The sequence below is a fragment of the Arvicanthis niloticus genome, chromosome 9 (assembly GCF_011762505.2).
Source record: "Arvicanthis niloticus isolate mArvNil1 chromosome 9, mArvNil1.pat.X, whole genome shotgun sequence".
Classification (NCBI taxonomy): Eukaryota; Metazoa; Chordata; class Mammalia; order Rodentia; family Muridae; genus Arvicanthis; species Arvicanthis niloticus.
Genome location: NC_047666.1, coordinates 13,834,603 through 13,859,636, shown reverse-complemented (window position 1 = coordinate 13,859,636; position 25,034 = coordinate 13,834,603). Strand labels below are relative to the sequence as shown.

Sequence of the window (25,034 nt, the reverse complement as noted above, 5' to 3'; positions counted from 1 at the left end):
AAGGACTCAGGGCTGTTTCATGGAAACTCCCTCTTCCATCATGAGCGTAACTAGGTTCAGAATCTGCACATGGACAGAGCATGACGGCTATTGTCCTCCCTCTGCCTGTATTCTCTGCTTCTCTTTGGGGGTCATTTCATTTCTCTTTCTCCAACAGATACTCGGCTGCTGCATTATCAAGTAGTGACAAACATGGCCTCTAGGAGTGGCCCCCACATCCCTACCCCAGGGCAGGTGCAAGTCTAGCCAGCCATCAAAAGAGATATGACTGAGTTTTATATAGAGAGAATTAATTATGTCTATTTATAACTAGCTTCAGGTGCTGGATACTTTATTGAAAGCTGCCCTAACTCTCAGGAGTAACTTGGAAAATGGGGCTGGAGAGATGGCTCAGAAGTTAAGAAGGATCGGTGCTCTTCCAGAGAACCTGAGTTCCTATTATATCAAGCAGCTCAACAACAGCCCCAGATACTCTTCTGGCCTCCTCAGGAACATACATACACATGCACACACACACACCAAATAATAAAATAAATTGTTAACAAAAGAAAAGAAAGTGGGAAGTGCATTCTAAGTTTGTCCGAGATTTTCTGCACACTATGGAGAGATAAAAGGAAAGAGGAGTGGGGACAAGAGGAACACAGAAGAAACAAACAAACAGGTCTTTCCTTCACCTCTAATCTCAGCTCCTCTCTGGAAAACAGCTTCTCACAGGGGCCAGACCACCAGTAGAGCAGAGCCTGGGTGTTTGTTGGAAAGTCACATCCTTGGACACCTTGCTTAGGCCTTATAAGTCAAACTCTGGGAGAGGCACATCAGCCTGGGTGAATTTGCTTCTCGGGGCCATTGCCCTGCAAGCTACAGGCTCAGAGCTGTGCTCCACAAATTCCTTGCAGTTAAGGTTTCATGTTAAGGAACTGTAGTCAGCTTCTGCACAAAAGCAGATGGCTGTGATCATACCTACAGCTAACACTGGATGTGCTCAAGAGAAAAGTCCGTGGGACCTGGCTTCTCCAGGTCCCAGCTATGTAAACATGGCAGCTTGTATAACCATGTGATAGAGTTAGAGGCGAGGCATTTCCTGCAAACTGCAGAATCATTTGTTTCAGGAAAACTAGAGAACACAGAAATACACTGGCCACTGAAAGTAGAACATCAAGGTTGCTGAGTAGCCATTTGGATGGCAGTAAAGTAACTTAGTGAATTATAGTGAAGCATCGTCCTAGATCTGGGTTCTGAACCCGTGAACTAGGAACTGTCCAAACTTCAGGGAGGGCTCCGGAGTGACTGCTGCTCGGTACATGACCATAACACTCATATGTAAACAATTACAGCATATATGGTCTTAAAACTGGGTGACACTTTAATGCAGCAAGGAACAGGAGAGAGAGAGAGAGAGAGAGAGAGAGAGAGAGAGGCTGATTTTCTTTTCTAAAACTACTTAACTGTACTCAGCTCTGACCATTTACCTCCTGACTCAATTATCCAATTACCTGTAGCAAATACTGTAGCAGTGCTTGTATTTATCATGTGACCAGCTTCAGCCAATTAGATGGCCGTGCCAAATGCACCCAGGCCTTTACAATTAACGCTTTGCTGTTCATACTTCATAGGAGCGTCTCCTATCTATTAGAAAACACTAACATTCCACTGTGTTTCACGTTTTTACGTAGATCGAAACCCTGGAGGAGGAATCGAATGTGGTGGTTCAGATGTACAAGCTCATTGAACAGTATCAGGTGCCCACTCCCCCTGAAGACTTTGCTGTCTTCGCCACTATGAAGCCGTCCATAACTGCTGTGCGGAACGCCATTGACAAATCTGTGGGTGATCGAGAAACAAGCATCAAACAGTTTTGTATGCACTTGGGTCGGGATCTTGAAGAGCTCAACAACGAGGTGAATGAAGTCAAGCTTCTGGCACAGGTGAGCAGAGGGATCTTTCCGATGACCGGTCCAGTTTGATGATGATGGGTTTCTAGAATTCAGGTAGAACCAACAGAGAAAAGCTGTGTGTATTTACAATGTGTGTCATTATGTATATGATAGAATTTATTAAGCTGATTAATCTATCCATCACATCACATAATTATTGATTTGTGATGAGAACTTTAAAACTTATTCTTCGAGTCATTTAGAGACTATATTTCATTTCAACAGGTTCCCCCCCCCCGTTTTATTCTGGACAATTCTTTAAGCTGCTATTTAAAACTCTGTCATTTCATAATCTCTCTTATAATGTACTGAATGAATTCCAGGCTACTGTAAGCTAAGTCTGCATTTAACATTCAATTATCTTCCTCCTGGTTGGTATTTAGTATTTTGAAATGATTGTGTTTATTGTTTGCTAATTTGTTATATAGCTGATGTTAACATTTGTTGAGAATATTGGCAAATTTCCTCTTAGTATTAGGCATAATAGAAATTGGTAGAGATTATTTGTTTAACTTGCATCGATTTTTCTTAGAGAAAAGTTTCGGAAATTAGACTACACATCTAGATGATTTTTAAATATATCTAGAAGCGTGATTTTTTTTTAGTGATTCATTAGTATCATTGGCTACATCTTAGTATAGAATTATAAAACCATAATAGAAATTTGAAGGCAGAAGAGGTGCTCATCAATAGATTAATAAAGCACATTCACGTGGATCTCCCCAGCTGAGCAGAATGCCTTAACAGTTACAATATACATTTCTATTAACATGGAGACATTGAAACCAGCTAACACCCAGTGTGTACTGTGGGACAAGCAGGATTCTAAGAACTTGCTATTGTTGTTACTTTTATATCAAAGCTTTTTAGAATTTTCTGAACAGAACAGACGTAATATGACTCTGCTAACTCTAGGCTGAGGGGAGCTATCAGGAAGTAAGCACATCTGGGCTCTTCTATCGAGAACTATTCCATTACTTGGGTCCCCGAGTTCGCATCCAAACAGGAGCTCTTTCTTTATCCCCACAGTCAGCGGCTGCCCTGAGTCCTGCTGTCCTAGGACCACCCAGTCGTATGCACGCAGTTGATGTGCATCTGTTGCCCTAAAGTACTGCATCACATATCACATCTCAATTATTCACCCCACAGTTAGTAGACATTATCTACGGTAATTTAGAAAAGATAAAGAACTCTTCTAGGAGCCATTTCACATGTGTCTGTATGTTTTTATTTATTCTCAGAACATGTGTACATTTTATTCACATTTTACAGAGAAGAAAGTGAGATACAGGGATGAAAGTTGCCCAGGGTCACAATGATGATAAATGGTGGAACCAGGACGTAAGCGCAGGCAGTCTGCCCTTAGTGGTTACTGTCGCTGGCACGTCCTGTGCCGCATGCTGTACCTGGGTGCGTTGCAGATCATGAAAGCATGAGTAATTATCAAAAGGACAAAATGCCAGCACATACCTCATGTGTAACAGTGCATTTTAAATATGACACACACACACACACACACACACACACACCCCAAACACTGCAGTCTGGGGAATCACTAACCAGTCCATCTTCTATGGAGGGTTTAAATAGATTCTCTTTCACTCTTGGGCAAACACACAAATGCTCCCACTGGTGGAGGTTGGAGAGAAAATCTTAAATGTGATAACCAATGATTATTGGGAGAATTGGAGAGCCAGATGTTGGGAGGCCAGATTGAGAAAGTTGTGGATTATTGGGACTGTGGGCTCTGCCAGAACTGATGGCTTAAAGCAGTAGGTACTAGCATGGTGCATAAGGAAACAGGAAGGACTATGAGCTAAAAGCTTCCCAGGAAAACCAGGTTCAGCTCAGCCATGACAAGGGCACCAGTGCCCACATAAGCAGCTTCTGCCATGACAATCCCATTGGTATTTTCTAATATAGGACACATTGCCATTTTAAAGAGAGGCCACAGTAGGCAATAAATGGATTATCTGGTCCCCAAATGATGGCTAAAATACTTCTTAGATTTTGCCATTTTCTCAGATGCTGATGAACCTAGTGTTGCTATTGTTCCTGAACCATTTTGTGACCATTTTCTGGATATTTAACTTCCAAAATGTCAGGCAAATATTGGCCTTAAGACATACACCTTAACTTATATAGTCTTCATTTTCTCTCTTCCTTTCTTAATCACACATATGCATATTGTATCATATTATGTATTTATGTGTTTTACATGTTTTAGGCAGTGTGTATAAACTTTCACAGTTCCTGTTTCATAAGCCCCATAGTTTTGGCTTTTCCTAAATTATTCAATAAATAACCAGTCATATTGTTCTATTGCTATGAAAAGACATCATGCCCAAGGCAATTCTTATAAAGGAAAGTGTTTAGTTGGGGGCTTGGTTACAGCTTCGGAATATTAGTCCATTGTCATCATGGCGAGAAACATGGCACCAGACAGGCAGGCATGGGATGGGTGGTTACATCCTGATCCACAAGCAGGAAGGCAGAGAGAGACAGAAATACTGAGCCTGGAATGAGCTTTGGAAACCTGGAAGCTCCCTACCCCCATTTAGATACCTCCTCCAACAAGGCCATCTTCTATGTCCTTCTAATCCTTCTCAAACAGTTCACCACTCGGGGACTACACGTACAAATATATGAATGAGCCTATGGGGGGCTACTCTTATCTAAATCTCCATAGCATCCAAACAGGAGGATACTCGTCCTTGCCCTTTATCCTTGGTTCTTGAAGAAGCCTTGGAATACCTGGAGTGGTGACAGGAAATGAAGTCTTGTTACAATGCCTGGGTGCAGCAGATAACCAGGTCCTCCTCTCCATCCCCTTTTCTCTCCCAGGGAGGCCATAGAAACTACTGTTCCTCTTGGCCAACTGTGGCACATAAACTAATTCAAGGTGTTTTCTTTTGCTTTATCTTGAAAAGGAAACTCACTTTCTATCACAGCCATCTCTTCTTTCCCTGTCACATTCAGATCTCCACAGCTTTTGCTTCAAGTAGGGAATGAAGGAGACTATATACTAGGTCCTATTTTATGATAGGGTGTGGGGGAAGGGTGGGCACACATGAGCCACGGCACATGTATATGAAGGTCAGAAGACGTCTTGCACTCTTTCCCCTGTCTCTTCATTATCTGAATCCCAGGGATCAAACTCAAGCCATTAGGGTTGGAGGTGAGTGCCTTCACCCATTGAGCAATCTTGCCAGCCCCTACATTCTGTTTTAAAACAGTGTTAGGCCCCTATTCCTTATCTTTCTACAATTCTCTACTTTTTCTTTTGCTGATATATAACATTAAAAGAAACAAACAACAACAAAAAAACTAACTACAACAGTTTCTAAGAGGCAGAGAGAAAGAGAATTGGGAAAAATGTGTTTGGGGGAGCATGTATATTGATCTATCCTAATCTTCATGAAAAAGTAAGCTGTCTAACCAGAACCCACATTGACTTTACAGGACCCACAGATCTTGGATATTAGTGCTGACCAGGAGAAAATAAAGATGATGCTGAGTGACCTGCAGTCCGTTCTGGATGACCTTCAGAAACGCGCCTTTCAGTACAAATCCTACCAGAAGAATTTCAAGGTAACTGCAGCTGTTCACATCTGCTTCAGGAATGCATGCACAAAGATGTATTTATGCATAAGTCCTCTCAACATTGTGACCAGATCTACTCAGCAGACAGTGGCTACTCAATCAATGTGCCATAAGCACACCAAGGGAGATTAGTCACAAGAGGGCCAGAGACATGGCAGGTAAAGTGCTCCATACACAAATGTAAAGAGGCAAGTTGGCGAGCTGATCTAGAAGAACTGCAAGTTCTGGGTTCAGTGCTTCAAACTATGAGGCAGGTAGCAATCAAGTAATGTCTGACATTAACTGTGGACCTCTACATGCACACGAGCAACACACACACACACACACACACACACACACACACACACACACACATGCAGCATGTGTATTGCAAACACACATATGCAAAAATAATAGTATGCATGAGAGACAAAATATCCTCTTGTTATGGGAAATTCTCAGCCAAACACCCCAGCAGTTTCTATGTTAAAGTGTGTACACATTTCAAAATATGGTTAACTAAAGCCCCCCCCCCCAACTTTTCTTAAGTAAAATTCAAGCTTCTTTAGCATCTGGATGGGCTTTGATTCCATGAGCTTTTCCTGACTTGTCCTGGTATTACATGAAAGAAGAGATGAACCAGAAGTTAAGGTGGGTCCCAAAAGGTAGGTTCAAAAGGCTAAGGGTGAAAAGAGAGATAGAGGAGACCCGAGAGATGTGCATGCCTTAAACAGCTCCAACAGAGAGCAACAAGGTAAATGAAAAGATAGAAGTCTTGGCAGAGCGCACCTGTGCCTCATATGGGGACAACATGGGGACACACCTGCTCACTCCAGAGGCCTTAGGCGGATCTGCTCCAGAGGCCAGGGCTTAGTAAAACAATCTGAAGAGTGATGTGCTTGGTGCCAGGCAAAGAGACAGATGTAAAACCTAATGAGAGAATAAAGCCCATATGGAAGCCACAGAAGACACTGGATAACTGAAGCAATCCTGAGCACAAAGAACGATGCTGGAGCACCCACAAAGCTGCAGAGCCACGGACACAAAGCCAGACTTCTGCTGGCACAAAAGCTGACACGTAGGTCAGTGGAATAGGGCAGAGGAGCCAGAATTAGACCCACACAGCCACAGCCACCTGGCTTTTGTCAGAAACACCAAAAATATACATTGGAGGGGGGAAAGCCTCTTCAAAAAAAATGGTACTATGAACACTGGGTATCTGTATATTAAAAATGAAACAAGATCCCCGTCTTTTACTCTGTACAGAAATCAACTTTTAAAAATGGGTAAAAGACCTCAGTGTTAGGCCTAACGCTGTCTGGGAAAGACCTCAAGGTGTCAGCATAGGCAAGGCTTTCTGGAGAGGACTCTGCTAAGGAGGTAAAAGCAAGCACTGACATGAGACTGCATGAAATTAACATGCATGACATTAACATGCCTCTGCACAGCAAAGGAAGAGAAGAGAAAGATCAGCCTGCAGAATAGGAGAGACTATACATTTGCAGCTACACATCTGACAGATTCACATCTAGAATTCATTGTGAACTCACAGTACTAAATACACAAAAAAATAAACAACTTAATAAAGGGGGATAGTGGGATGAAATGAGAGTTCTCAAGTGAAGAAATACAAATGACCAATAAACATAGGGAAAATACTCCACATCTTTATTCACCAGGGAGATGAATACTGAAAGTGCATGGCAGTCCATGTCACCCGGGCCACAATGGTTACTATTAATTATGATGCTGAGGCTGTGGGGGAAGGGCGGAAATGCAAATTAAGTTAACAGCTATGGAAACCAGCATGGGGTTTCTCAGACGCTAAATATATGATACAGCTACGCCACTCCTGGGTACATACCTGAAGGACTCTAGGTCAACATGCCATAAAGATATCTATACATCCATATTTAATGTTGCAGTACTCACAACAGTGAAGCTATAGAATCAGCCTAGATTCTTATCAACAGATAAATAGATAAAGAAAATGTGATATGTACACACAATGGAGTTCTACTCAGCCCTAAGGAAGAATGAAATTATGTCATATCCAGAAACAAAAAATGGATCAGTGAAATAAGTCAAAACCACAAATATGGGTTTTTCTCTGGTTTGTGGATTCTAGCTTCTATGTAGATAGCATTTTAAAAATGCATGTATGTGACCAGAAGGGAGATGAGGAAAAGGAGATTATCAGGAAGGAAAGAGAGAAAGCATAGGGCAGTGTGTGGGGGTCGAAATGCCCACGGTGCTTGAAAGGAATCACAGTGAATCAATGCCAGCTATGAAAATAAGCAAGAACGGAACGGGAGACGACTCGAGGCTGAGAGCTCCCAGTGCTCTGGCAGAGGATCCAGCTTGGTTCCTAGAACTGGGAGATCCACAACTGCCTGTGACTCCAGCTCTGGGAAATCCAACCTGCATTCATGTGCACGGAGACATACATAATTAAGAACAAAATTTAAAATTAAGAAAAAGGAAAAAAAAAGGTTAGGGATGTCTTAGCCAGGAAAGAGGTTGTTTGTTTGTTTGTTTGTTTTGTGCAAGCACAACGACTTGAGTTTTATCCTTAGATCTCATGATTTAAAGAATCCACGTTTAAAAGACATGTTATAATCCCAGACCTAGGAGGGACAAAGACACCTAGATCCTGGACACTCTGCTCGGCCAGTATGGGCCACTTGGTAAATTCCAGGCCAGTGAGAGACTTTGTATGAAAGCAATTAATCAGCTGGTGAGTTAAGTTAGTTAGTTAGTTAGTTAGTTAGTTAGTTAGTTAGAAAAAATAGTCCTCTCATCTCAACATGCATGCATACACTCATGCAAATACACAAACATGAATACACACATATGCACAGACACACTGTAGAGGAAACAGAAAAAATCAAATTATGTCATATGCAACATACACTAGCCTGGATATTACCCTTAGTGAGATGAGCCAGTCATGGAAGATCAAATAGGGTGTAAACTATCTAAAGCACTCTCACCGAGAGTTCCTTGCCCAGAAAGTATAAATTTTCATAAGCATGGAATAGAAAAGCACTGGAAGTCTGCTACTAATGTTTTTAACATAGCATAATTAACAGTACTATACGCATAAAGATTTCCTCTAAAAATAGATCTCATGTTACATGTTTTTACCATAATATTGGGGGCTCAGTGGGGACAAGTATGAGGACCTGAGTTCAGATTCCCCACAGCCATGTGAAGCCACTGTAATCCCAGGGCCCCTTCAACAAGATAGGAGGCCAAGACAAGATAACCCCTGGAGGCTCCAGGGGCAAGTAGCCTGGTGTGTGCAGTGGTGAACAACAGATCCTTCTCAAACAAGATGGGAGGTAGGACCAGCACCATACTCTGTCCTTTAATCTCCAGACATGCCATAGTGTATGCACACTCAAATGCAATCATGTGCTCATCTCTACCCCATACTTACAGAGTGAACATGTACTGTACACATACACATTCACGCATGCACACACTGACACACACACACACACACACACACACACACACACACACACTGCCTGAGATACAGCTTACTCCTTTCATCTGTTGTATCTGATTCTTCCTTCACAACTGCTTCTGATCCAAACTTCCTTCTGCAGTTGTCAATCATTTGAGAAGGGCCAAAGCATGGCTTTGGTAGAATTAATGGAAGACGAGGCTAACCTCCAACCCCCCAACCCCCCAACCCATCTTACTCTGGGCTTCTATTGATGTGAAGAGACACCATGACCACAGCAACTCTTATAAAGGACAACATTTCATTGAGGCTGGTTCCAGTTCAGAGGCTTACTCCATTATCATCACGGCAGGAAGCATGGTGGCACTCAGGCAGACATGGTGCTGGAGAAGGAGCTGAGAGTTCTATGTCTGGATCAGCAAGCATCAGGAAGAGAGAGAGAAAGACACTGAGCCTGGCTTGAGCATTTGAAACCTCTAAGCCCATGCCCAGTGACACACTTCCTCCAACAAGGCTACGTCTACTCTAACAAGGCCACACCTCCTAATAGCATTACTCCCTATTAACTTATGGGGGCCATTTTCATCCAAACCACCACATCTCCAATACCAACACTTTAGTATAAGCACAGACTCCAACAATCTCTGTTCAGTCACTTCAGTGGAAGTTTCCTCCCATTCAATCCAAAGCAGTCTTTACATGACTTTTCATGAAAACACCTTCAGGAGTTGGAGAAATGGCTCCGCAGTTAAAAGCACCTGCTGCTCTTCCGGAAGACAGGACTTCAATTCTCAGCACAGACAATGGATGATGACCTATGACTCCAGCTCCAGGGAATCAGATGACCTTTCCTGGTCTCCAAGGTCACCTGTACCCCCCACCACACACACACATAAATCAATAAACAAAGTAATAAAAAATCGATCTTCACAAAAATAAGACCCCTTCAGGATGTCTTCATTCTTTCTTTCCACAAGGTTGCTCTACACGCCATGTAGTTAGAAACTGAGTGGTTGTTCTGCGATCTTAAACCTCTCCACCCTCCCTCAGCAGCCACCACATACATACATACTCCTTCCATCGCCAAAGCTTAGGAGCCCAGGAGGAAAGCAGTCAATCTGAAGATTCATCCATTTCCCCACCCCCACCAAAGACCAAGCATCCAAAACTGAATGCCCTGGTGCTCTCCAACAGTGATCCTGATCAGGATATGTAAATTAATGGAAAGCTATACTGTACGCAGGGTTTCGTTGGGCTTTTAGCTTTCAGTGGTCACCCCCTTACCTTTTCTTTCCTCATTTGGGACCCACATTCTTCCAGGAAACCACAACACCAAGATGTTGTGTTTTCCTAATGCTGTAGGACAAGATGGTCGTTCTGTCTGAAATCTAAGACCCACGTCCTGTTGCTTGTGTCTTAAAGGTGGAAGTGTCCAAGTTTGATGCATTGGAGGAGGTTAGTGCTGAACTCAGACTCAAGCAGCTGCTGTGGGATTCCTTGTATGAGTGGGATAAACTCCAGCAGGAATGGCTAAAGGTAGGGGAGAACAGCCCTCAGGACTTGCATTTTTTTTATTAACTCCACCTGAATATTAATAATATGAAATATATTTCAATTATCTAGTGTCTTCTGATCATCAATGAAATATGTACTTCAATATTCAGAAAGTTGAACTTACATATCTGACATGGGAAAAATATAGCTATGATGGTGTTGAAACTAGCAAATAAGAAAAAAATAGCTTTATATCCCCGTTCATATTTCATGTGTCCATTTTTACATTCCAAAGGAACGCAACGTATGTGATTTCTTTGGGGCAGTGGTTGTGAAGCCTGTGCTTTAGTTTCATTGCCCATTGTCAGTAGGAACCAGACACAGCTAGTCACTGAGTGCATTTGTCATATTAAGCCACTTAGAGAGAGTGAGGAAGAGGCTTTGGAACCTGAAAATTTCCAATTTCTCTTCCGTTTAAAACTATAAACTGTTCTATCACAGTGTTACTTAATGTGTCAACTGTATTGCTGTACATAATGTAAAAGACAATTTTATGGAAGCTAATCAGTCTTCCAGTTAAATGTAAGAGGCCCTTTGTCACTAAATGCTATGAGGCAAAAACTCTTCTCATAAGGCAGAGTTCCTGATGCCTTTGTCTAAGACGGTCACATGGTGCGAGTGTCCAAGGACCACGTGACATGATATCTAACCACAGTGTGACTTCTAAACACAGTGTTGCGGTGAAACGCCCCAGGGCTCTTGAGAGTTTTACTTGTGATGTACTTAATTTAAGTATCTGTTAGCTTAGGCTTCTGTTCTTAGTGTCATTGATGGAAGGAGGCCATTTTGCTCACACTGCTAGGATAGAATCAGAGGAGAACTCTCAGTAGTGAACTCTTCACCTATGGAGTCTAGTATGATAGCCACCATGGCCCTGCTTCAGGGATCTGCGTGTGTTCAAAACTTGAAAAGGAAGCAGAAGACATGAACACCTTCCAGTGTGATCAACTTTCAAGGATCGTCCTCTCAAGTATGATACGGATGAGTAGAAAATACCTTCTGCTTCACAAATACTTGGCACTACTTCCTACCTATGGTAATGGCCTATAACCAGAAACCATATGTCTGAATCAAAACCCAAATGACACAGGAAATTTTTCCAGGTGACATTCCAGGTGATGGGAGAGCCAGAAGGGCAATTTTTCTAAAAAAAAAAAAAAAAAAAAAAAAAAAAAAAAAAAAAAAAAAAAAAAACACCTTTTTTGTGGATTCTCTGTGAGTTTCACATCATGCACCCCAGTCCCACTCATCTCCCCATCTTCTCATATCCACCCTTTGCCCTCGCAACTTCTCCGCCAAAATAATAATAAAAAACCACATTAATCAATAAACAAATCAAAACAAAACAGCTTCATCATGGAAGCTGTAATATGTGGCAGTGTGTCCCACAGTGTACCCCTGTCCACACGTCTTCACTTGCAAATGTCCACTGCAGTGAGTCATTTGTCTGGTTCAAGGTCTCTGCCTTCTGGGACACCACTAATATTGGTCCTCACTGGGACTCCTCCCAGTCATCCTGTTGTTGCCCTGTGTCATGGAGATACTGACCTTTCACATGCCCCAACAGTTCACAGACGATGCAGATTTTGGCATGGACCAACTCAGAGCCCTGGAACTGGGCCTAGGTGACAGCTGGTCAGCCCACTGGCTTTCCCTTATCCATACCACCAGGGTGAGCTCTCCAGCACTGCTCCGTCTAGGCCACCATAGGCAAGAGGCAGAGTCAGCTCTCATGCTACCATGTCCTCCGGACTGGCTCACCCACATCCATACCTCCAGACCCAGCTCCATCATGCCGCCCAGTTGAGGCACAGGGCTCACTCTCCCAAGTGCTGCAGCTGGCAAGGGGCTGGGAGAGCCCTCCTACACCCTCGGGGCTGCCTCATCCATACCTTTGCCATCAGAAACATCTCCACCGTGTTGCCCAGGCAATGCTCGGGGCCCACGCTCCCAAGTGCTACAGCCAGTGAGGGGCAGGGATAGCTCTCCCACTCCCATGACCTCTGGGACAGCTCTCCTTCCTACTGCAGGTGGCAAGGAGCAAGTTGGGGAGGGCATTATCCCTGTGCCCACTCTACCTCATGGCAGGCCAGCTCTCCCCAGCTCTTGCCCTCATGGCCACTTCCACTATGCTGCCTGGGAGAGGTGCAAGGCCCCACTCCCCTGAGTGGCACAGCTATGGAGGGGTGGAGCCAGTTCCGCACAGTCCCTGAACATCAATGTGGTCTAGGCAGCTGTCCAGACCAGGGCTGTCCCCATGATATTTACTGGTAATCTGAGGATCACAGTATTGCACTTGGTAGTGAAGAAGACAATACTAGGAGAGGATTAGCAGTTGGCGTTATGAATGGCTGTTTCCAAGCCTACAGATTTGCTTTGGTTTAAAATTTTGAGTGCCAGGAAAATTCAAATGAAGTTAAGCTTTGCTTGAATTTACTTCATTTGAATTATACTATTTAAGCTTGACATTTATCGTGTGTTTTAACTGTTTTTATCCCACAGTCCAAATTTGACTGCTTGGATCCAGAAGTCCTAAACGGTCAAGTTACTAAATACGCTAAATTTGTGACCCAGCTGGAAAAGGGCTTGCCACCGAACAGTGTGGTGCCCCAGCTCAAACAGAAGGTGGAGAAAATGAAAGAAAAGGTAAGATGGAGTTGGGGGGGTGGGGGCGGGGGTGAGGGTGGGGGGAGTCATTTCAGAACCAAACTCAGATGCCCTGGGTATTTGTTTGCAGGAAAAAGAAATAGCAGTTCATTGTGTTTTTCTCAACAACTGGCAAAATTGTGCAATTGAACACTGCAATTAGAAGAGACACTTGGGGTCTGGTACATGACAGGCAAAGTGGTGCCCAGGTGTTGAGCCCTCAGCACACAGGCAGCAAATGTGCCTGGTACAAACCGCAGAGCCCACCTATGCTATCATGGCGCCTCACAGCTAGGCGCTATCTAGATGTATTCAGTGTGGGAAAAGTCCGGGAAGCCAGGTAGTTCGTGTAAAGGGTTGGTTTGGAAACTGCGCTGCAACCGAGCCAGTGCTTTAAAAGAATAAAAGGATCAGGTGAGACTGCTCAGCTGGTTAAAGGCACCCGAGGCCAGTCGCCCCCCCTCCCCTCCATACTGGCCTTGTCTGCTATTTCCCCTTCCATTGAGACCTCTAACAACTTCACTGTAGTTGATTTAAAAGCTCTGTTCCTGACATGTGCGCCGTGTCTGACTCTGCTCACTGCCGACTCTCGGTGTGTTTGGTGCTGCTCACTTTGCTCTGCTATGTGCTTTCTCGGTTGTTTGTTTGTTTGTTTGTTTCATTTGGCTGTTGTTGAAAGCCAGACGTCTTCTGCAGCAGCGAGTGATCGCTGACGCTGACACACGTGATTTGCAATCGTGGAGTCGAGCATTGGTTTTTCCTCTGTTTACCTTTTTGTTTGCCCTGTTATATTAACTCCAGTTAGGAGTTCAGCTGGCTTTGAGGTGTGACGGTGCCCTAGTCTGCCTCTCTGCACCTTGGGCTCGGTATTTTCCAGTGATACCTACTGTCATACCAGTGAGCTGGGTCCCAGAGGCCATTTTCAGCTCCTTTCTCTTGAACCTACACCGTCCTTCTTTGTTTTGCCCAACTGAGAATGTTTCCTGCAGCTTTCGTTCTATACTGATTATTTTTACATGACAAATGATTGCCTGGTGAGAGAAGCACAGACCTCAAGGTTGGCTCCACTCAGTGAGGGGCTCCATCCCAGCCTTCTGTTCTAGCCTTCAGAGAAACATGTGACTAACAATTTCCCCAATTTTTTTAGTTAGGTGCCCTGAAACTCAGTGTTCTCACAGCCTTAATAAAATTCCTTCATTTGCATTTTCTCCTGAATTTCCTTTTCTACAGGAATGAGTGGTGCTGTTTTCAACTCTCTATAAGTTGAAGCCATGCACAATGTGTCTTGACCAATTCTACCCGTCATTCTCTCCTCCAGCTTCTCTCAGATTCCCACCACATTGCCTTCCCAACCTCACACACTCTTTTTCAGACACTGATAAATGCCACCAGGATGTTCATGGGTCTAGGACCGCCCAGTGTAGCATAGGTGACCACATTCCTGCTCTCAGCAGCCAGCAGCTACCAACAACTTCTCAGGCAGTGCTGGAGCACCATAAGCCCCTCCCCTGTGTGTGCTGGGGTGTTTATAGGCTTGATCATAGGTAGGTCTTACATATGTTGTACTTTTTGCAGAGGCGGCACCTCTAAAAATGTCTGTTTTCTAGCTTCCTGTGATCATTGACTTGAGAAACCCAACCCTGAAAGCTCGGCACTGGGCAGCCATCGAACAAACTGTGGACGCCCTCCTAGTGGACATTGAAATTCCGCTGACCTTAGAGAGGCTGTCTGAACTGCATGTCTTTGATTTTGCTCAAGAAATCCAAGACATATCTGGACAGGCTTCTGGGGAAGCTGCCTTAGAGATAATTCTTAAGAAGGTAAATCAAGGAAAAGCCAGGCATGGTGGCATGGCTCTTTGGTGTCCCATTTTTAGCAACAGGGAAATGGAGCCAGGTAGATGGATCCCTGGGACTCATGCAGGAACCAACCTAGCCTACTTAGAAAGTTCCAGCTTAATAAGAGGCCATGGCAATCAATCAATCAATCAATCAATCAAACCTAGGAAATGACACTTGAAGCTGACTTTTGGCCTCTGCATGTACATGTACGTGCAAACATATACATACCCACATAAACACACATATAGTATACACACACACAATGTAGAGTGTAAAGGTTTTAGGTTATAACATGAAAAGTACTAATATCTGTGTTATCTGGGTGGAGTTTCAGCACCACGAGCAACAGCCTCTGTTGTCTTCTTGCAGGTGCCACTCGGTATTTTATACTCAGCCTACAACCCGACCAGAACTCACAGCAACAATGTTAGCCAACCTTGTGCTAGCTTTTATAAAGAACTGCATGCTAGAGTTTTGGTTTTGTTTTTTTGCAGAAAAAATACATTATTTTCTGAACTCACAGAGAAGGCTGGGCAGGGCTAATACAAATACAATAAGAATAATTCAAATACAGTAAGAAGACTTTCCTACTTACAGTACTATCTCCTTACCCTAACAATGCGTGCCTACCTGCCAGGTGTCTAGATAAAGAACATTTCCTTCCATTCAAAGCACAAGGTGCACACTATCACCAGCATCTCATCTGTATTAATAACAGTCAAATGAAATCAGTACCTTCTGACCAAAAACGGGATCTTGAGAATGTCAAGGGTCGTAGGAGGGAAACAGGGTAATTAAGGACTAGGGTAGGTACAGTTCCCTCTTACTTCATTCCATGAGCCTTTATTGTGCATCTAGACACTCATGAATTTCAATATCCTAATGCTTAAACCATTTCCAAGGTGGAAGACTCTTGGAAAACAACGGAATTTGTCATTCTTCCTCACCGTGACTCTAAGGACGTATTTATCCTGGGTGGCACAGATGACATTCAGGTATGTAACTGGGTTGTGGGAAATTTGTGGTAAATCAGGCGTGGTGATCCATGCCTGTAATCTCAATGTTTGGGAAGCAATGGCAGGAGGATTACTACAAGTTCAAGGCCAGCCTGAGCTACATAGCAAGTTCTAAGCTAGCCAGGGGTAGATAATAAGACTGCCTCAAAATAAAGAAGGAAAGAAGGGAAGCGGAAAGGAGGTGAAGGAGGGAGAAAGAGGAGCAATTTGTTGATAAAAGTCCTGACCACACCTCCTGACCTCACCTGACCTCACCTCCTGACCTCACCTCCTGACCTCACCTCCTGACCACACCTCCTGACCACACCTCCTGACCACACCTCCTGACCACACCTCCTGACCACACCTCCTGACCTCACCTCCTGACCTCACCTCCTGACCTCACCTCCTGACCACATCTCCTGACCACACCTCCTGACCACACCTCCTGACCTCACCTCCTGACCACACCTCCTGACCACACCTCCTGACCACACCTCCTGACCTCACCTCCTGACCACATCTCCTGACCACACCTCCTGACCTCACCTCCTGACCTCACCTCCTGACCTCACCTCCTGACCACACCTCTTGACCTCACCTCCTGACCTCACCTCCTGTAGTTTCTGTGAAAGATTAAGGTGAGGAAGTGAATTATGAGTCACTAAGGAAAAACTAATTTGGAAGACAAGCTGTTAATAATTGACACAAATGCTTATTCACAAATATTTACCAAAGTAATAAAACAATGTGTGTGTGTGTGTGTGTGTGTGTGTGTGTGTGTGTGTGTGTGAGAGAGAGAGAGAGAGAGAGAGAGAGAGAGAGAGAGAGAAAGAGAGAGAGATCCATGCCTATAGTTGAGGAATTAATTAAAACAAAGTGATCGGTTTTGTGTGAAGTGATAGAAGAGTCTCCTAGATCATCCAGGACAACCGACATTAAAGGTGGGAGATGGAGAAGGGAGTGGGGGAACTTCATATACAGCAGAATAACACGAGAGAGCATTCACGTGTACAGCAGGCTGACAAGTCTAACTCACTTTTATCTATTTAAGTATATAAAATCTAACCCATGTGCCTTGAGCATTAAGCCACTTAAAATCTAAAGGCAAAGGGAAGGGGTCCCACAGCCCAAACTAAAGGCAAGGCCATAGCATAAGAATAGAGACAGAGATGAAACTGTTGGTAGAGGGCTAAATCAGACATCACTCTATGCATGCAGGTGGGCAAGCCAAGCTAAGGGCGGGAGTTATGAGCCGAGTGCCAGTAGAGGAGGCTGCAATGAACAACTCAATTTTTCAGATCAACGCATGTTTTTAAATTCATATTTTTATGAGGGATGCTGTTGTTCATGGGGAGCAATAGGGAGAAAGGTGATGTGAATACTTCCTCCAGAGGGTTCAGCTTCATCTTCCTGGAGATGACAGAAGGGAAAATAATCATTCATTGATACAGTCATTGCAAGCACAGGGCCTTTTGAGAGATGAAAGCCTACCAGAGTAACTAAACTGTGTAAAGGAGATGCCAGTTTCCTAATGTCGAAAGCAAGAGAAGAACATTAAACTAAGCAAACACGTGTGCCATTAATGGCTACAGGATTGGGGACTCAGAGATGGCTTGGTCAGTAAAAAAAAAAAAAAAAAAAAAAAAAAAAAAAAAAAAAAAAAAAAAAAAAAAAAAAATTGCTATACCAGCATTAAGACCTGGCTTCAAGTCCCGTCACTCACACCAAAAGCTGGGCTGGAGCAGGGAGATGATGTGTGCTGTGCTTACTTACAATCCTAGCACTGAAGAGTCAGGTCTCTGACATGTGTGGCTCTCTGGGGCTCACTGACTGACCATCCAGTCTCATCTAAGCAGGGAGTCCTGGGTCCCAACGAGGGACTCTGCCTCAAAGCCAAAGTGTATGGCTCCTGAGGAATATCACCCTAGGTTGACCTCTGGGCTCCACATGCATGTGCATCCGTGAGTAGGTGCACCCTTATACACATGAGTGCACGGGCATGCATGCACTTGCGCGTGTGTGTGTGTGTGTGTGTGTGTGTGTGTGTGTGTGTGTGTGTGTTGTTAAGTGTCTTAGTTAAGTGTCCCCCACTGACCTTTGAGAGAACATACAGGGTTGTAAGCACAGTGAAAAGAATAAGCTTGGCAGTGTCTGTGTAGAAAGCTGTAGGTAGGACTACTTTATTCGTTCAAATGAGTTATCCTTAAATGGATCCTTGGAATTTGAAACACCTTGAGCTCAAGGACTCATGCTTCTGCCTGTGGCCCTGCCTCTTCTCCCCAAAGGTCCTTCTTGATGATAGCACCATCAACATTGCAACCATCGCCTCATCACGGTATGTGGGTCCCCTGAAGTCTCGAGTGGATGACTGGCAGAAACAGCTTTCCTTATTTAATCAAACACTGGTAAGAAAGGGCAACATCAGCTCCTGAGCTCTGGTCCGGGGGGCCACAAAGTCTTGGGAAATATTGATTCTGTGGGGATACAGACGCAGCTTAGTGGTAGAAGGATTGACCAACATGTACAAAGTCTTGGGTTTGTGCCACAATACCATTATATGTGTTTTATATGTATGGGTATGGTCACACACACACACACACACACACACACACACACACACTGTTACACTGTTGTTTTACTATTCTATCATTCAGAAGTGTAAGATTTAATTGTTGACCTTTTGTTATGTTCAGAATGAGAAGAAAGCACACACGTATTTGGCTTGTTTATATCATTATGCAGCCTACTGTCACTTTGATCACCATTGTTAAATTATTTTGACAGGCAACAAAAATACCACAGAATTGGAGTTACATACAGTTGTTAGCAGCATAATTATTAGTTAAGAACATTTGGAGTCTCAGTTGTGTGGGTGAGGAAGTGACCCTGGTTTGTACTGGTCCCTCTCCTCAGGGAATTCTATAGCCATGATATTCCAAAGATACGGCACTGTAGATAAGTCCTCACTAAGACTCTCTCTCTGGGTGTTTCTAGGCCATGCTGGTATGTGTTTGGGAGTCATCATGAACTTGTTGCCTGCCCATCTTCAGACGTCTGCTGGAAAGCATCTTGCTTCCCAACAGAATGTTTCCTCTACGCGTGTTAAGCATGTTTCTTCTACACGTGTTAAGCATGTTTCCTCTACATGTCTTAAGCATGTTTCCTCTACACATGTTAATCGTGTTTCCTCTACACATGTTAAGCATGTTTCCTCTACACGTGTTAAGCGTGTTTCCTCTACACGTCTTAAGCGTGTTTCCTCTACACATGTTAAGCGTGTTTCCTGGGACCCCTCTGGCTTTCCACAGCTGACTCGTAATAGTTTTCAGTAGAGAAAGAGGGTGGAGTCAGGCTGGACAGAATCTTGGGCTCTTTTAGGAAATTCTATTGCAAAGGGCCTATGGGGAGATGTAAGCGCTCCCAAGGGAAAGATGTAGTAATTCCCAAAGCCACAATCCCCAGTGGAACCAATGGATATCGGATTGGAAGCTCCACATTGACAGACCCCTGTTTTTCTCCAGGAAGAGTGGCTCAACTGTCAGAGAAACTGGCTCTATCTAGAAAGCATCTTTAATGCCCCAGACATTCAGAGGCAGCTGCCTGCAGAAGCCAAGATGTTCCTTCAGGTGGATAAGTCATGGAAGGAAATCATGAGGAAGGTCAACCGGCTGCCTAATGCGCTCCGGGCTGCGACTCAGCCAGGTAGAAACTTCAAAACAAGAGGAGGGGTCCCCCTGCTCATCTGACATGTGCATCACCTCTAAAGATCTAACTGGCCCGCGGCACATCCAGGAACGGAAGAACTGAGTGAACTGTATTCTAACTGTGCTTAATAGTTCACTTTGTAATTTTAGAACAGAAGTTCAATTCTGTTTGGATTCTTCCCTCATAGATAGAATCACAAAAATTTCCAGTTTCGACTTGTTCATTAGAATGAATTAAAAATATTACCACTTATGCACCTGGCAGTGGAGGCACACACCTTTGATCCCAGCACTCAGGAGGCAGAGGCAGACAGATCTTTGTGAGGCCAGACTGATCTACAGAGCAAGTTCCGGGGCAGGCAGGACTACACAGAGAAAACCTGTCTGGAACAACTATATAAACATATATTTATATATATGTAATATATTATATATGTCCACTTGTTGCAATTCAAGTAACAGAATGAAATTCTTTTTAAAGGTTTCTCCTAGCATGTAGTAACTATACATAATAATGAGTTACAGTATGACATTTTCATGTATGTGTGTCATGTATTGTAATCATATTCAGCCCCACTACCCTCTCTTGTCCTCGTCCCACTCCTGCTGCTCTCCCTCTAGTCCCCCTCCTACTCCCAAGTCTTTCTGTGTGTGTGAACCGATGAGTTCGGTGTTATATACAGGATCACGGCCACCTTGCCCGTGGCTACATCACCGAAGATGTCACATCCTCCCCCAGCACCCTGGTTGAAATGTTTTAACAAGTTCTGTCTCTGTCCACACACAATCAGTTTCTGGATTGTATATATACGCACTGAAGTTTACACTCTATAACAAAGCCTCAGACAGCCTGCTTGCCTGGCAAATGGCAGACTGTGGCATGATGGGGCGTAGTCTCGGACACCGTCCCTGCCTAGCAAAGGCAACTTTGTAAGCTATGCTCTTTGCCCAGAGATTCTTACATAAAACACAGAAAAGGAAAACTACTGAGTGATAAAAAGCAAATATCCACAAGGCCTTAGGTCTTGCAGAAGGTGCTCACCTTGTCAGCCCACAGCTGTCACAGCTGCAATAACACTTCCTCTGCCTCCGCCCCGTCCCTTTGTCACCTTTTTCCTCATTGTAACATTGCTTGCTCTCTCTCTCTCTCTCTCTCTCTCTCTCTCTCTCTCTCTCTCTCTCTCTCGTAATCGTTCTTATAATACTATCAGATCCACCAGATGATCTAGATTAACTTCCCAAACTATGATCCGTAATGTAATCACACCCACAGAGTTCCTGTTTCCATACAAACCAGATTCGTAAGTGTAGGGAGTTAGGACATCAGCATCTCTGGGACTGGGACCATTACCCTGCCTGCCACGGCCCCTCCATTGTCATATTCAAACCTTTTAGTGCTTAGAGTGACATTTGATTACAGAGTGATGTCCCAGTCCCAAGACTTGTTATAAAATAGACATTTAAAATTATGTATTCTTTGGTAATTTCATACAAAAGTATAGGGCATCTATCAATTGATGAATGGAAAACAGGTCTTTTGAAATAAAAAAAGAATATGATTCCAAAATACATCTGGCCTTAGAGACTTCAAATATTGAAATATATACCTGTAATAAATCTGATTCCAGATGATGATAAAGCCATGACAAATATTAAATTAGGATAAGGGAGTGGCTACAGTCTAGAATATGTTTGTATGTGTATGTGTGGTTGCATGTATACATGCATATATGTATCCATGTGTATATATGTATATGTGTGTGCATGTGTATATCTGTGCATGTGAGTATGTACGTGTATGTATATATGTGTGTCTATGTATGCGTGTACATGTGTATGTATATGGGTATTTATGTGTGTATGTGTATATGTATGTGTGCATGTGTATACATGTGTGTATGTGTGCATGTATGTGTATATGCATGTGTGTGCATGTATGTTTATGTTTGTACATGTATACGTGTTTATGTGTTTATATGTATGTGTGTCTGTGTACATATGTACATATGTGTATATTTATGTGTACATATGTAGGTGTGTGTATGTGTGTGCATTGTATGTATGTGAATGTGTGTATTTGAGTGTGTGTGTGTGTGTGTGTGTGTTATTGGACTTTTGAGCAGAAACTTCCTGGGAAGAGTAAAAATTTCTGTGGCCCAGAAGGAAAATTGCTGACAGCAGAGGGAAGAGCAGAGAATGCTGTGAGGCTCCTAAGGTAACACGCTTAGGGTGGTGCCAGATGGAGTCCCAGCTGGGCGTGGGAGTGCTTGGAGAGTGATTGGTCTCCTTAGGACCAGTGGGCGTAAGTGGGCAGTTGGCCACTAGATGGAGCTGTTGACTATATAGAGTCTCAGAAGACATGGTACAGATCTGGGATCTGATTCTTGAGCAGCTCACAACTGTCTCTAACTCCAAGATCTGACAGCCTCACACAGACATACATATAGGCAAAACACCAATGCACATGAAATGAAAATATAAATTAACATTTTATAAACGGAAACTGGCTCACAGCCCCCTAAAATCAGAGGATGCCTGCCAAAATTATTTTAAATTAAAAGTACTGTTCTAGTGAAGTAAATATTAGAATACTGCAATTAACTAAGAGTGATAATTCTTGGGCTGGGAGATGGCTTAGCAGTTAAATCAATGGCCACACAAGTAAGAAGACTGGAGTTCAAATCCCCAGAACCTGCTCAGATACAGGGTAATGGTTATAGCTCACATGCCATCCATCCTTGGAAAATATTATAAAACCTGAAGGCAGAGACAGGGGATACCCAGAGTGAGCTGAGCAAGACTAGCTGAGAACTCTGGGTCTGGCTGAGAGACCCTGCCTCAAAGAAGAGGGTATAGGAGCCGTCAAGGAAGATTCTTGATATTAACGCCAGGCCTTGAATACATAGACATGTACATGATCACCCACCCACAGATGCACAGACACACATGTATGTGTGCTCGAGCACACACACACACGCACACACACGCACACACATGCACACACATGCACACGCGCGCGCGCACACACACACACACACACTCATGCTCCTGCAAAACGTATACATACCACATATACACTACATACATAAAAAGGGGAAATTTTTTAAAAAGAACTGAGCTTCTTAGCCAATACTCCCATTTTTACCATTCATTACTCTGCCAAACAAAACAAAGACTTTAAAAATGTTAATTTCTTTTGCTTTCATTTAAAATTATATTCTCTATTTTAATACAATTTGGCCAACTTTTTTTTTTTTTTTTTTTTTTTTTTTTTTTTTTTTTTTTTTTTTTTGGAAATAGGGCTTCTGGAGACTTTCCAAAACAATAATGCATTGCTTGACCAAATTCAGAAATGTCTGGAGGCATATTTAGAGTCAAAGAGAGTTATCTTCCCAAGGTAAGTTTTAAAAACAACCTGAGATGTCCCGATATGGAGTAGATCAATTGGGGATGGCAATAACAGCCTCCGACAGCAGAGACCTGGGGAGGAGATGAGGATACCCACGCGTCCTGCAGACTTGCTTCAGACTTGTTGTTGGGCAAACACTGAGCTTTTACAAAGCCCAGGCTGGAGGAGGGCGAGGCTCACCATCTGCTACTGAATACAGGGAATCCACAGAACATCACTCCCCCATCTCCCCATCCTTAGCTCTGCAGCCCCTCCAACCTTAATTCTTCTATTCCCTGCATTTAGTGGGGGGTTCAGAGTCTTTGCCCCTCTTACCGTGAATCCCCGAAAAACCACTTTGTAGTGTTGGCATGATTTGAAAGTCTAGAGTTTCAGACCAACCCAAGACTGAAACAATTGCATTTTTAGTGCACACTTGCATTCCTTGGCCCTGAGTTTGGTCGGGAACAGACAAGCTTCTTTATGGAAACACATAAAAGGTGTTTTATTTCTAAGTATGGCCACGGTAAGGTTGGGAATGGTTTGTTGGCAGAATCACTTTCTGTCACTTTTAAGGGCCCCGCAACCACCCATCTGCCTGTCAGCTCCTCAACAGTTAATGTTCTGTACGACAGGTCTTCACTAAAGAAGCTCAAGGCCAAGTAAGATCAAGTAAGGCAAACAGATCAGTGCCGTAACAAGACCTAATGTTATTAATAATTCTTAGAAAAACCCTTCCTATTCTAGCTACTAGGCCTAGGTGTTTGAGATACATCATCATTAACCTTTCCAAGAACTTCTTTAGAGACACTTGGCCTGCCCCCTAAGCCCAAAACAGGTGTGATTAGAGGCTCAGGGCATCAGCCTGGCCTGGCAGCATCTTGTCTCTTAGGTCTGCCCAAGGCTGAGCATCTGTCAAGCCATGCTTTGCATTAAGTGACTTTACCTTACCAGGTTTTACTTCTTATCTAACGACGAGCTCCTGGAGATTTTGGCCCAGACACGGAACCCACAAGCTGTGCAGCCTCATCTAAGAAAGTGCTTCGACTCCATCTCAAAGCTCGAGTTTGCTCTCATGCCTCCTACAGAGGGGAAAATACCTGGCATCGATACTGAGCCAGAAAAAGTCTTCACCAATGACATTTTGGCAATGCTGTCACCTGAGGGAGAACGGGTAAGGTGCTTTAGATAATAGTTCCCTGTGGGTGAATGTGATCACATGTCCAGGACGAGGGTACAGGCCCCTCATTCTTACCCTAGGCCTGCCAGAGACTCTGCTAGACCAGCAGTTTTGAGAATGGCTGAGATACAACTTACCCTCAAGGAGCTGGAAATCTGATGGAGAAATTGTCCATCAATTAGAAGTCACCATGATAATTGGAATGGTCTGTTTGGGAAATGAAGTGACAAGAAGTGGCTGGCCAAGAGTGCTGGGTCTTTGCCAGGACATCCAGATCAAGACTTATCACCCTCTAATGGCATTCATAGGGTAGCACCACTAGCAAGGTGACAGGGACCTTCAGCTGTATGGAAATGACTTAATACCACACTCAATGAGCTCTGTGTGAGAGTTCGTTACTTAACTCCTCCAATGTTATATAGCGCCAGCATACGACGAAAACATCCACTGAGACAATCAAGGTATCAGCAGACTGAAGAGCAGGGTTCCTGCACAGAGGACATACACACACATATACACAGTTACACACATACATACACAGGCACACACAAACACACATACGTAAGAGGCACACACAAATATATACATACACATATACACATATATAGATTCACACGTGCATGCATGTATCATTGCTGGTACACAAGGGGGAAGTGAGAGGATTAAGGATAGAACATTGAGAAAACATGAAAATTCAAAGACAGGTTAAAAAAAAAAAAAAACTGGTTAAGGGAA

The 25,034-nt window shown here is 43.6% G+C and overlaps 1 protein-coding gene across 2 annotated transcripts in view; it reads left to right on the top strand.

The window, feature by feature from the left end:
* The window catches only part of Dnah6 (dynein axonemal heavy chain 6), a 191,083-nt gene that overhangs the window by 39,896 nt on the left and 126,153 nt on the right, over positions 1–25,034 (top strand). For both annotated transcript variants that reach the window (XM_076939926.1, XM_034511794.2), the window contains exons 15-24: positions 1,674–1,925; positions 5,397–5,525; positions 10,411–10,524; positions 13,045–13,188; positions 14,796–15,008; positions 15,932–16,024; positions 18,313–18,432; positions 19,549–19,729; positions 23,032–23,128; positions 24,074–24,293. In XM_076939926.1, the coding sequence (XP_076796041.1) occupies positions 1,674–1,925; positions 5,397–5,525; positions 10,411–10,524; positions 13,045–13,188; positions 14,796–15,008; positions 15,932–16,024; positions 18,313–18,432; positions 19,549–19,729; positions 23,032–23,128; positions 24,074–24,293 (1,563 nt within the window). The remainder of the gene's footprint in view (positions 1–1,673; positions 1,926–5,396; positions 5,526–10,410; positions 10,525–13,044; positions 13,189–14,795; positions 15,009–15,931; positions 16,025–18,312; positions 18,433–19,548; positions 19,730–23,031; positions 23,129–24,073; positions 24,294–25,034) is intronic.